The sequence below is a fragment of the Zonotrichia albicollis genome, chromosome 25 (assembly GCF_047830755.1).
Source record: "Zonotrichia albicollis isolate bZonAlb1 chromosome 25, bZonAlb1.hap1, whole genome shotgun sequence".
Lineage (NCBI taxonomy): Eukaryota > Metazoa > Chordata > Aves > Passeriformes > Passerellidae > Zonotrichia > Zonotrichia albicollis.
This window is the reverse complement of record NC_133843.1, coordinates 7,116,424-7,129,451: the sequence shown is the minus strand read 5'-3', so window position 1 is coordinate 7,129,451 and position 13,028 is coordinate 7,116,424. Positions and strand designations below refer to the sequence as shown.

The following is a 13,028-nucleotide window of genomic DNA, read 5'->3' as shown; positions in this document are numbered from 1 at the left end:
TGCACTTTGTTCTGACAAATATCAATGTAGTTCTTTATTTGCCTTTTAAGTTTTTATTGACAATGTTGTCGGTGTTCCCCTCCCATCTCCAGCATCACCTGCCCAGCAGAGGAATTCAGCCTTTCAGACTGAAGATGAAAACAGACTTTAGTGAGCTGGGATTGCTGGGGTTTCCCACCAGGATGGCTTTAAAGAGGCAAGGCAGTTTCTTTGCTGCTCTTTTGCTGGTGGCTCAGTGCAGCAGAGTTGAGTCCTCCCTCCTCTCACACTTCTCAGGGGCTGCTCTGGTCCAGCTTTATGGAATCCTCTCCCCTGCTCTCCTAGGGACAGCAGTGAGTTTCCTTGAAGAGGTTGAGCAGAGCTGCAAGAGGGACAGACTCTCAGGAGGTCTCAGCTTTTCTTTCAGCTGCATGAGCTCCTCAGAATGGCTCACACCCAGCATCTCTCAGGGAAGAGGAATTCCCTGTTGTTTTAGTGGAAGCTGCTGGATACTGAGGAGTAATGAAAATCAGTCCTTAGGGTGGCAGAGGAAATTTGTTGTGTCTGACTAATGAGTCAGGAACAGCAGGCTGATCATTCCCAAGGCAGGGCAGGCAGATGGTGTCACTGGAGAGGTTCTGAGTGCAGCACACCAAGAGCCTTCAGCCCCTGCTCCCAGTAACTCCAGCTCCTTCCTGTCTCTGCCCACTTTGCCCAAGGCTGTGCTCATTCCTTCCTACAGCCCCCCTCAGTGAGAAGTAAAAGGGTTGTGCTTTTCCAGAGCACAATGTCCACAGCTCCCAGCCCTTCCATGGTTAATTATTTTAATTAACTAATCTGTTCAAAACATCCAGAGCCCGTTGAGCCATCTGGACAGATTCAAGTCACATATTTCTATTCCTGATGTGCTGATTAAATCCTTCCGTTTGCTCCAAGGCCTCAGTGCAGCCAAATGCTCCCCTCCAAAGCTGCTTCACACAAACAGCTCAGGGGGTTGGACCTGTGGGGAAAAGGTTGTCTTTAGCTTTGGGAGAGGTGTGCTGGGAGCCCTGGTGCTGGCCCAGCCCTGAATCCCACAGTGGTTTGGGTTGGGAGGGACCTTAAAGCCCGTCCAGTGTCACCCCTTGCCATGGGCAGGGACCCCTTCCATGATCCCAGGCTGCTCCAAGCTCTGTCCAACCCGGCCTTGGGCACTGCCAGGGATCCAGGGGCAGCTGAAGGATTGCCCTGGCACCAGGCAGGAGATGAGCAGAGGATCTAGGGCTGGGGTCTGTACAGAGCTCTGTGAAAAGCTCTTACCATCATCATGCCTTCCTGGGGTTGTCACCCCGGTGTTGAGAAGCAGGAATCCTGGGACTGAGGTTATGGGTATTCCCTGCCATGGAAATTCCCTAATTACCAGCAAGATTTGGGAAAATAAAAGGCCAAGACAGATCTCTGGGTCAGGAAGGTTTAAACTGCTCAAAATTGGATTTACCAGAGAGGCTGAAGTATCTGGGGATGCTGTTGGTACATCAGCACTTGGGACACCTGGAATGGGGAAGGAATTTCAGCCTCTCCAGCCACGTGGCCTTTAGCATCAAGAACAATCACGTGCAGAGGAGATTTCCTCTCCTCCTGTGCCCTGATTGGAAGGAAACTTTACAACATCCATCTCAGAAGGGGTTATCTTGTCGTGGAATTCATTTTACAATAAAGCTGTCTGGGTTTTTACACATACTGTTGACCTTTAATTGGTATATGAACCCATAACTCCCGGGCTCCCAGTTTTATACAGGGCAGGATGGATCAGTGCAATTCCTCAGCTTGGGAGTTGTGTGAGCTTTAATGACTCTGCCTTCTTTTAAATAAGCTAATCTTGGCTTTTGCAAGGGAGCTGAGGCACCTGGAGGACACCTTTTGCAAGAGCAGGCAACTGAGCTAAGAGAACTCTCCTGCCTGGGTGTCTCTCCCATGGCAGAGCTCCCAGGATTTGGGGGGTGGAAAAGCTTTTAAACCTCTCAGAGGAAAAGACATCCAGCACCAGAGTGTGCCTCAAACACTGCAGCCACTTCAGGCTGGTTGATGGACACTTACCCAGTGGTGATCCCACCACTCCTGGAAATGTTCATAAAACGTGTGAATGTGGCACTTGAGGACATGGGTTAGTGGTGGCCTCAGCCTGATGGACTGGATGGCCACAAACATCTTTTCCAACCTTAACAATGCCATGAGTCTGTGATTTTTTCCAACCTCATTCTTTCCATGTGTCAGAGCCAAACCCAAGTCTCTCTGTGGTGGTGGCTCTTGGGATGAAGGGCTTGGCTGAGCTGGATCCCTGTGGGTTCCTGTCACAGACATCTTTTGTGAAAAATCCTTTCTTGGGATTTTTCCCCCTTCTGAGAAGCTGTGGCCTCAGCAACAAAGTGTAAACAATGGTTATCTGCTGCTGTGGAATGCAACAGGTGCATCTGGGATTGGTCTCCTGTGGATGTTTGGATTTACTGACCACTCAAGGCACAGCTGGGTCTCTCACTCTCTGCAGAGACACAGATCTTTGTTATTAATTCCTTTTCTATTCTTAGCTTGGCTAGCCTTCTGAGAGCTTTCCTTCTATTTCTTTTTAGTATAGTTATAATGTAATATATATCATAAAATAATAAATCAAGCCTTCTGAACATGAGGTCAACATCCTCGTCTATCTCTCACCCTGAAAACCCTTGTGACACTGTCACAGGTTCCCCCTCACAGGATCCTTGTTCCCTGCAGGTAAACGGCCACCTGGACTACATGAAGCAGATGGACACCATCCTAAAAGCCGTGGGCATTAAAACCAAGGACTGCCAGCTGGAAGAGAGGGGCAGTGGCAGTCTGTTTTCCCCTCAAGCCAAGAAATCCCAGCGGGCAGCTGGCAGCGAGGCTCGGGGAGAGGAAAACACCAGGAAGGAGGAGGAGGAGGAGGCTGGGAGTGAGGCTCTCCCAGCTGGCTGTGCTCACCGACAGAATTCCTCCAGCTCTGCCCTGGGAGAGCCCTCTGCTCCCTGCCCAGACTGCTCACACAGCACAGACAGCAAGGACCAGGCAGTGGGGAAGGGAGCAAACTAGGGCAGAGCAGCTCAGCCAGCACAAAACCCGCTGTCAGCACATCCGTGGCTCCGGGATTCCCGGAGGATGGAGCTGCCGGAGCTGCAGCTGCAGTTTGTTTGCAGCCCCTCCGGAGCAGAGCGTGGCACTGCCGTGGCACCGGATCCAAGGCTCGGAGCAGCCGCCCTCGGCACCTCCCCGAGGCGGGAGAGGGCACATTCCTGCCTCAGCCTGCCCTGCTCCGAGGAATCCGAGCCAGATCCCATCCAAATCCTCGCAGGAAGCAGCTGCGCCCCTCGGCACCGTGTCCCTGCTGTGACTGCGGGAAGCAGGTGGCTCTGAGGGGATTTTAAACATTTCACAGAGAAGGGTTCATTATAGGAAATTAAAAACAATTCTCCACTGGAGATGAGTTTGGTTTGAGGGTCTCAGGGTGTTCCAGGCTCTACCTGCCCCACTCTGGACAGATGTGGATCTGCTCTCCAGCTCTGCTGACCAGGAGGGGAAAGGCTGGGGCTGCCCGGCTTCCTTCCCTGCCTGCTGCAGGTTTGCTGCCAGGCCTCAGGCATTGTCCCATCTCCAAGATGGTTTCCCTGTCTCCAGGCTGGGGTTGGTGGGTGTTGGAGGCCCTGTTAGAAACATGTTTGGGACCCTGGGGGAAAGCAGCAGGAAAACCAAGGGGGTTTTGGATGGTTTATGAAAATCCCAGGTTCTCCAAGCCAGCAACCCACTGAGACTTTCCTTTTGTGTCCCACAGACACCTCCAGCCTTAAAAGCTCCATCCAGACATGTTTTTAATTGGCTTAGAATAAAACCAATACTTGGCACAGGATAAACATGGATCTGTTTGATTTCTGCCTCCTTCCATAGAAGTGAGTTGGCTCCACTCTCTTCATCCCCAGTCTTAGAGCAGAGGGAAGGACCCAGCCCTACATTCCCTGCCAGCACAGCTCCAGAATGATCCACATCATGTGGATCATGTGGAAGATGTGGGAATGATCCACATCTTCCACAAAAGCCCCTTTTCTGGCCAGTGTTGCTGCTGAGCCCAGGCAAGTGCATCAGGCAGGAGGGTGGCAGGAGGGTAATCACACTCTGGGGTTTTGTGCTTTGCCACAAGGGAGGGCCCAAACTCTTCCACCCCCATCTGGGGGCTCCTGTTGACTGATGAGAGGGAAAATACTGGGATTGCACCTTCCAATTGTGGTTCACACAGGGCTCTCCCCCTCCTCCTCCTCACTGACCCAACAGCCATGTTAATCCCCCTCCCATTCCCAGCTTCCTGCAGACCTTACCTGCAGATCATTCCTCGTGGAGTCAGGCTCAGCTGGGTTTGGGGGTGATGCTGTGACCCAGCAAAGCACCGTGGTTTGGAAGCAGTGCCTGGCAATTCCTGCCCCTAAATCCATCATCCCAGGGGCTCAGACCTGCCCAGCTCTGCCCTGAGGGATGCCTTGCTGCGGAGATGGGAGGGCCTGGCTGTGGGATCCCACAGGATGGGGCTGTTCAGCCAGCTGCTGTTGGTGCTGCAGGGCTGGGATGGGATTCTCTGCTCATCTGAGGCTTTGTCCACAAGCAAACACCCAATCACACAGAACTGCCTGCATGAGACACGAAGGAATTATTGCTTTTGAACATTTGGCTTGAAGAGGTCACTCTCCCTCTCTCTCTGTCCATCTCCCAAGGCTGATTTGGTGCCTAACACACTTCCAGACTCCACAGGACCTTTTTCTGCTCCTTTTTAACTTGGGTTGTAGTCCAAGCTTGTATTTATATAAAGCCATTGTGGAAAGATGCATATCTTGATCTGGGTGCTCAACACCAGCCCCAAGCTCCATCTGTGGCAAAATGCATTGAACAGTTTGAGGTTTGAGCCTGTGCTCAGCCCTCGGTGTGTCCTGGTCACTCATCCCTGGCTCCCAAGGGTTCTGTGGCAAAGAAATGCTGGGTTGGTCATACAAACTGCAGTTCAGTTCTGGAACACCTGTGGGCAACATGGAAAGAAAACTGAAAGTGGCCTGGCTTCTTCCAGCATCCTCTATTCAGGGATGCTCTGTGTCCATTGGGTATCAGGGAGTTCCAGGAGAACAGTCTTGGAATTAGGCAGAAGGCTTGGAGTGAAGGGTCCAGGGAGGGCACAGCAGCCAACTGCCAGCCCAAAGGCACTTGAGAAAGAATTTACTAAAATAATTTCTTTTACTGATTTTTTGAAGTGCCCACTTGTCACATTTACTCAGTGTTCCCTCTGCTTATGGCTCTGGGGGAGGGGGCTGGCATTGTCATTTAAAATACAATTTTCCTTTAGATTCTTATCTGAAGGAAGGAGAAAAAGTGTATTTTCTAACTGCATCATCAAGGATGTGATGGATTGTCAGAGGGAAGGGAGATGGTCCTGTGCCAGGAGTGGGCAGCTGTGGGATGGAGCTGATCCCATTGCTACTGCGAGACACGCATGGAGGCACCGTGAGTCTCACCCCACACCCCCAGTGAACACCCAGACATCAGGGTTGGACATTCTGCACCAAGCTCAGCCCCCACAGTGCAGCTCTGCGTGACAAACCACGGCGGTGTGCTGAGCTGGAGTGCGCTGTGTGACAGCAACCTGAGACACACACAGCTCCAGGCAGGAGATCCAGCCCCAGCTCCAGGCAGGAGATCCAGCTCAGGCAGGAGATGCAGCTCCAGCTCCAAGCAGGAGATCCAGCCCCAGCTCCAGGCAGGAGATCCAGCCCCAGCTCCAGGGAGGAGATCCAGCCCCAGCTCCAGGGAGGAGATCCCGCCCCAGCTCCAGGGAGATGTGATGTTCATGAGCTGAAGCAGCCCCAAACCTCAGTGTTCCTGCTGAAGCAGCTCCAGACCTCTTGCCCATGAGCCACAGGGTGTTTTTCCACCACTCCCCCCAGTGCACTTGGAGGAGATCTGCTGAGCTCTGTGTGTGCACAGCCAAGCCTTGGCTTGAGGTTAGGGAGACACAGAGTCTGGAATCCAAGGTTCAGACTCACCAGAGATGGAAAGGCCACAGGAAGGGTTAGAGGATGGTGATGGTGAGACAGGAGGGATGAAAGAGAGAGAGACAAAGCAGGTTAATTCAGCAGCCACGCCTGGCTTTGCAGGGTTTGATCCTCCCTGTGGCAGTGCCGGGGCCACCATCCCCTCCATGAGCTGCACCGTGTGCCGGACCAGGGATCTGCGGAGATGGCTTGTGGCAAATCAGCTCCCTCAGGGTTTGTGCTGGGCCCGGGGATCCCTCCTGTCACACAGAGCCGCGTGTGCCCGCTCAGGCCACGGGGGTGCTGAGCTCCGTGCCCGGGGGCTCCGTGTCCCACAGGCTGACGGAGCGGGCGCCGGGGCCCCGCGGCGCCGGGGGCAGCCTGGGCTCGCTGCCCGGAGCCCCGGAGTCCATGGAGTCGGTCTCCGCCTGCAGGGTGAGCACGTTCTTGAGGGAGGTGGCGGCGCGGGCCGCGCTGTTGGAGTTCCTCATGGACAGGGAGATGGCGCTGGGCCGCGGCTCCGCCGGGCGCCGGCAGCAGGGCAGGAATTTGCCCATGGCCCTCTTGAAGTCCCTCATGAAGAGCGGGTAGATGATGGGGTTCATGGTGCTGTTGCAGTAGCCCAGCCAGGTGAGCACGTCGAAGAATCCGTCCGGGACACAGTCACAAACTGCCTGGGGGACACAGCAGGGATCAGCAGCCTCCCACCTCAGCCCCAGCCTGTAGCACACTCCACGGAGCTGGCTGGGCCCCCATGGCGTGCTGAGATTTAACACTAGGAACTGCTGAGACAGCAAAATAAGCTCCTGTCTTCTGCCTCTTGAACCCCAGCTTATCTCTGTAACCCCACAGGCCACTTTTCCCCTAACCCCTACTATTGGGCAAGTTTGGATCCCCCTATACCCTATAAAAAGGGGCTGGTTTAGCCCATTTAGCAGAAGAGCCATCGCTGGAAGCCTTCACAGACCCCTCAATAAACCATCGCTGTGGAACCACCAGGACCCTCCTCCTCGTCTCTCTCTGCTCCTACCCCCAGCCCTCTGGCGCTTTTGACAAGCAGGAGCTGAAATCCTAAGAGAGCTGCTAACCACTAAAGAGCTGAAAATCACTTAGCTTGCCAAAGGTAGCCACGGCTTCGAGCAGCATTTGGGCACTCTGTGTCCAGGAGGGACTGATTTATCCAGACAGGACTGCCTTGCTAATCTGAGGACCTACAGGTCTTTTTCACCAACCCAGAGGGGTTTCCCAGGCAACATTCTCCTTTCAGAGGAAACTTTCAAATCCCTTTTGAAGGGCTTTTTCCTTGCTGTTGCTCCCTGGGGAATTGAATCCTTGGTCCTGGAGGTCCAGCAAGACCTGGTCCCTCCAGTTGAACCCAGCTGGATTCCAAAGGAAAAACTTCTGGAAACCCGACATCAAGGCCCCACAGGCTCTTACCTGAGCTACGTTGGTGACAAAGAAGGGCAGCCAAGCCACGAAGAACATGCCCAGGAGGATGCCCAGGGTCAGGCTGGCCTTCAGAGCCTTCTTGCTGTGCTTGTTGGTGAACCTCCTGCTCTCACTGCCAGCCAGGGGCTGGCTCGGGGCGCGTGGGACCTGCAGCCAGAGACAGGCAGGGGTGGGCAGCTCTCCCTGGCACCAGCACTGCCCTCTGCTCAACAAAAGTGGCATTTGGTGCTCCAGATCCTGCAAAACCCCTGCCAGTAATTCCCTTCTCTGTTCAGGGCTTTGCAGACACCACGAGCTGGGCACACACCACAAGCCCTGAAGCACAAATTAGGAAGGGGAAGCAATAGAAACCCTCAACACTGAGGGTATGATTTTATTTACTGTAAAATAATATGTTTGTCATTAGGCTGCTCTTTAGAGAAAAACCCAGCTCAGTCCATGTGAGGATAAAGCCTGCCCTAAACAGGCAGCTCCAGCTGCTGATTACAGCAGCAAACTAATTATGGTTTTAAACGGAGGGCATGAAACATTTCAGCCTCCAAACACCATAACCCAGCCCTCCGTCCCCTCCTGCAATCTAAAATTAAGTGATTATCTCAGCCCTCCCCTGTAATTAAATGATACCCTGTTGCAACTCAGCTTCCAACCCAAAAAGAGAACAAAAATCTCTAAAATTAGATTAAGATGAAAAAGGTTAAAAGATGAATCTGAGGGTTCCTGGCTGACACCTTATTCCTCAGCCAATTTGGGTCTTCAAGGAAGCTTTTTGGCCTCAGCTGAATGACGGGGGGATGGATGCTGCTGTTGCATGGCACAGCAAAGCCCTGAACATCCCCTGACTCTGTGGAGTCCAAAAACCTGGCAGCCTGTGAGGAAATAAACACTTTATGATATTGTGTGTTGATTCTTTAATTCTCCTTTTCCTTTTGACCGTCTGGTGCAGCTTATCACGTGTGGGAGAGCTGGCCGGAGTCCTGGCTCTGCTCTTGGAGAGAATAAACTCAATCAAGGTATTTAAAGGCAATTAAGTTTGCCTTTTCCCTGTAGGATATGAGGTCAATAAAGCCTATTACAGGGAATTAAAGCTGTTAGATTTAGTGGCAGTTACCTTCTCCTGGAGAAATACAAACAAGTGCAGCCACGTTTTTGTTATAAAACCCACACACTCCGGTTCCACTGGCGAGCACACGAGGAGGGCTTTGGCAGCTCCTGTTATAGAGCAGGTAACAAAAATAGAAGCTTCTGTTCAAAATAAGGTGCTCTCGGGAATCTGGCATTTGCTATTAGTTAAAATCCTTCTCCCCCGTATGTCTCACACCCACCATGGCCAAGATTTATGAGTGGAAAGTCAGATAAGATTAAACCCCTCGGGGATGACGCCAGCCAAGAGAGGGGGGAAACTGCGTTTATTTTGCACTGCTGAGCATTTTTGCCTGAATCTTATTTATTTCTCTGCTTCTGCTCACGCTCTTTCTGTGCTCATGAGCGGTCTCAGAGCTCTCCATTGCTGGGACAAGGCATGGGGCACCTCAGAGGATGTCAGGGAGGTGGATGTTGCCCAAAATCTCCCCCCCTGCAGTTGTCAAAGCTGGCTCCAGCCCCGAGACCATCCACGAGGCAGAAACAGCCCAGGCACCCAAACTGTGGGGTCTGCCAGAGCAACATCCCTGTGGGCTCCTTACCTGTGGCGTGGCCTCGTCGGCCGTGGCCACGTTGGAGGCCAGGGAGGCCACCTGCACGGCCTGCTTGCGCGCCGCCAGCAGGATGCGGCAGTAGGTGAAGGAGATGGCGGCGGAGGGCAGGAAGAAGGTGAGGCAGGAGGCCACCAGGGCGTAGGGCAGGCTGACCAGCAGCCGGCACTGCTCCTCGTCCCCCCGGCCCCCCGTGACGTTCAGGGGCTGCACCTGGAACTCCAGCTCATGCCAGCCCATCTTGATGGGCAGGAAGGAGGCCAGCGCGGCCAAGGCCCAGGCAGCCAGGACGAGCGCCAGCGCCCGGCAGGACGTCATGCGCAGCTTGTAGCGCAGCGGGGACGTGATGAGCAGGTACCTGTCGAGGCTGATGAGGCACAGGTTGAGGATGGAGGCGCTGCAGCACATGACGTCGAAGGAGGCCCAGAGGGAGCAGAAGTCCCCCCGCAGCACCCAGCGGCCGTAGAGCTGGTTGAGCATGGCCGGGGGCATCACCACCAGCCCCACCATCAGGTCCGACATGAACAGGGACACCAGGAAGTAGTTGGAGGTGTTGCGGAGAGAGCGCTGGCTGACGATGAGGAGGATGAGGAGGAAGTTGCCCGCCGTGGTCAGCAGGATGATGAAGCAGAGGAAGGCGGCCACCCAGCTGCTGCCCACAAGCAGGGAGTGCTCCCCCAGCACGCTGGCATTGGGGGCCCCCAGGTCCCCCTCCATGAGGAGCCGGGGGCAGGGCTGGCTCTGGGCTGGGCACCTTCTCCAGCGTGGCCTGTACTATGTGATCATCACCGGGGCTGGGAAAGGAGGATCATCTCTCTGCTCTGTGTCTGTCCTCCCTCCTCCTCTCCTCCTCCTCCTCTCCCTCTCTTCCCCCACTGTCTCTCCTCACTGGCACTCAGGGCAGGGTGACATTCCCAGGAGCCGATCAGCAGCACCAAGGTTCCCTCCCCATTACTCACAGCAGTTCCTGTGAATCCCCCTGCTCTGGGATGTCCCTGGATGCTGCTTCTGGATGCTGGGGACGAGCTGGAAGGCAGAGTTCCCAAGGTGCCAGGGATGGCAGGATGCTCTGGATACCCTGATGCTCTGGATGCACCGGACCAAGGAACAATACAGCACCGAGATGCTCTGGATGCTCTGCACTTCAGCTGCTGGGGATGCTCTGCATCCCAGGATGTCCCAGGTGCCAGGGCTGCTGGGAAAGCAGCTGGGGATGCTCTGGACTCCAGGATGCTCCAGATGCTGGGGATGCTCCGGCCCCCCGAGGCTCAGCTGCCGTCCCCCGGCTGGGCTGGGCTCCGTGCAGAGCCCTGTGCCCGGGGTCCCGGAGCTCCTCCGCTGCTGCAGCCGGAGCGTCGGGAGCGGCGGAGCAGCCTCGGGCGAGGAGGACCGGGATGTTCCCGGCCGAGCCCGCCCGGGAGGAGGAAGATGCGGTGTGGAAAGGATCCCTGCCGCGGCACAGCAGCGTCCAGCCCACAGGGAGCGGTGGCAGTGGGTGTGTGCAGGTGCCAGCCCGACTTTCACCTGCTGCTCTGGATGCTCACAAAGGATGCAGAAATGCCGATCGAGGAGGTGGGGCTGGGGGGGGAGAGGAGGAGATGAAATGGAAGCGCTAATGAAAACAGGGATCTGGGCTAAACTCCACAAAGTGGCAGCCAGAGAGTTCCCGTTTCTGCCTTAAAGAGACAGCCCCGTGCTCTGCCATCCCTGCCATCTGTGCCAGCTGGAGGCACCTGGGCCAGCAGGTCAGTGGCCAAACCCGGCTGGCAGCTCCGAGTTCCAGGCTACACCCTCCACACTGGGCAAGAAAAAGCAAAATTTTGCCAAGTCAAATAAAACCACAACAAACAGCTGCCCACAACAGTCCCCAGGCAGCAGCCCCAGGACTCGCTGGCAGATATTGCAGCAATCTGCAGCCAGTGATGGAGGAGCAGAAGACAAGGCAGAGCCTGGCCCCTCTGCCCCAGGGTTATTTGGAGTGGCTTGGGGCAGCCCAGCTCCCTGCATGAGGGGCAGTCCTGGATGGCCCCACAGCAACAACAGAGAGGAGCCAGCCCAGAAAACCCTTCTGAGTCTCTGTGTGCAGCTGGGGATTCTGTGCTGCCACCTCCACGCTCAGGGCAAACACCTCAGGGGGCTGGGCAGGCACTGCCTGGGGTTCTTTACTCACCCAGCTGCCCAAAGGTGGGGTTTTCCCAACCAAAGGCTGTGATTTCTGCTGGGGCAGACCAGGGCTGAGGGCAGTGGCTCCAGCACAGGCCAGAGCTGAGGGTGTGCTCCTGGCACCCACCCTGTGCTCCCAGGGCCAGCCCTGCCCTCCCCAAGTGCCCACTGGAGCGTTCCTTGGCACGCCTCCCTGGGCAGTTGTGCTGCAGATGTGTGGGTGAGAGCCAGCTGTGCACACCACACCCCCAGCCACCACCCCGGGACAGAAATCAGCCCCTTTACCACGTCCTGCTTTTCCAGTCACCTTTCCAACACATTTGTTGTGCTTTTCCCAGTGCCTGAACGGGCATTCCAGGCCTGGAAACCATCTGTGAGCAAGGCAGGGGAGGTGGAAGGCAGGGACCCAGACAAACACACACAGATTTATCCCCCCAGATCTCTGGGTCAGGCTGCTCCTGGCAAACTGCTGCTGCCACTTGTGCCAGGACAGGCTCTGCTGCCCAGGACCCTCCCCTGGATGCTCCCACCAAACCTCCCTGTCCCCCTCAGTGTCACAGTGTGCTGGCAGCAGCCCCAGGGCAGCACCACGTGCGAGGCTCTGTTTGCAGCAGGAGGTTTCCTTAGAAAAGCCTTTGCCCCAGGAAAGCCTCACCTCCCCTCTGTGCTGGGAGCAGGGAGAAACCCCACCCTGAGCAGCCTCCCCAGGCAGGGTGAGGGAAGGCAGCACTCAGATTCATCCCAGCTGGATGCACAGGGAGGAAGTGATGTCCCAGTGCAGAGCCAGCCTTCCCTCCCAGCCCTGCTGCTCACCAGGACATCCCAGATTGTCTGCAGAGCTTTTGCTTCTGAGGAGGAGACTGGGTCAGAATCATGGAGCCCTGGAATGGTTTGGGTGTGGAGGGGCCTTAAAGCTCCTTCCATTCCCACCCCTGCCATGGCAGGGACACCCCCACTGTGCCAGGGTGCTCTGAGCCTCACCCAGCCTGGCCTTGGGCACTGCCAGGGATCCAGGGCAGCCACAGCTGCTCTGAGCAGCCTCTTCCCAACACCCACAGCACATCCTGCATGCATGGGAGGCTTTGTACACTTGGTTTGGATGTGTTAGCTGGGGCAGCAAATTTGAACTGATCGAAACAAAATGTGTTTTAAAAAACCTGCCTTAAAATGAAGACCAAATCCTGCCATTGTCCCTGCAAAAGCTTCTCTGTGCTGGCAGCTGTCCTGGCCTGTCTGTGCTGCATTTCTGCACACATCTGCAGAGATCATGGACTCCACCAGCTCTGCTCTCCAGCACCACTAGCAGGGAAAGCAAACCCAAGTTGTCAACAGCCACCCAAGTGTCAATATGGCAAAAAAAAAAAAGGGTGAGACAGGGAGAGTCAAACTGGGAGCTGAGAGACTTCAGTGAGTCTGCAGCAGTCCAGGGCTGAGCACAGAAACCTCCAACCCTGCAATGCTCCCTCGAGATGTCCTTCAGGCTGTGACTGGGGTGGCTCCCTGGGTTTGAATCTGGGCAGAGCCTGGTTAACTACCTCAGTTTATGGTTTCATCTGCACAGCAGCCCTCGCTGCCTGCCTCTGCTGGAGCTCAGCTCGTGTGGAATGGAGGTGGAGATGTCCTGCTCCAAACACCTGGAACTGCAGCTCCTGGAGTTCACAGGAACAGCCCCCTGCTGAATCCAGCTTGTTTC

At 55.3% G+C, this 13,028-nt stretch overlaps 3 protein-coding genes across 9 annotated transcripts in view; 2 read left to right on the top strand and 1 right to left on the bottom strand.

Moving 5' to 3' along the window:
- The window catches only part of TMCO4 (transmembrane and coiled-coil domains 4), a 38,905-nt gene extending 35,842 nt beyond the window's left edge, over nt 1-3,063 (top strand). For all 7 annotated transcript variants that reach the window (XM_074558770.1, XM_074558767.1, XM_074558768.1 and 4 more), the window contains exon 14: nt 2,728-3,063. In XM_074558770.1, coding sequence (XP_074414871.1) covers nt 2,728-3,063 — 336 coding nt within the window. The remainder of the gene's footprint in view (nt 1-2,727) is intronic.
- Nucleotides 1-13,028, top strand: part of LOC102072273 (ATP-dependent RNA helicase DDX19B) — a 211,082-nt gene that overhangs the window by 93,477 nt on the left and 104,577 nt on the right. The gene's annotated exons all lie outside the window — the stretch shown is intronic.
- HTR6 (5-hydroxytryptamine receptor 6) lies at nt 4,967-10,907 on the bottom strand. Its single transcript, XM_014273307.3, has 3 exons — nt 9,164-10,907; nt 7,470-7,628; nt 4,967-6,706 (listed from the first exon to the last, which is right to left on the bottom strand). The coding sequence occupies exons 1-3, from the start codon at nt 9,887-9,889 to the stop codon at nt 6,320-6,322; spliced, it is 1,272 nt and encodes a 423-aa protein (XP_014128782.2). The 5' UTR covers nt 9,890-10,907; the 3' UTR covers nt 4,967-6,319.

Excerpts from the sequence above, each read along its gene's own strand:
- HTR6 (XM_014273307.3), bottom strand. The coding sequence starts at position 9,889 with ATGGAGGGGGACCTGGGGGCCCCCAATGCCAGCGTGCTGGGGGAGCAC. Across the intron at positions 7,629-9,163 it reads CCGACGAGGCCACGCCACAG|GTCCCACGCGCCCCGAGCCA; the intron begins GTAAGGAGCCCA and ends CTCTGGCTGCAG. Across the intron at positions 6,707-7,469 it reads TTGTCACCAACGTAGCTCAG|GCAGTTTGTGACTGTGTCCC; the intron begins GTAAGAGCCTGT and ends TGTGTCCCCCAG.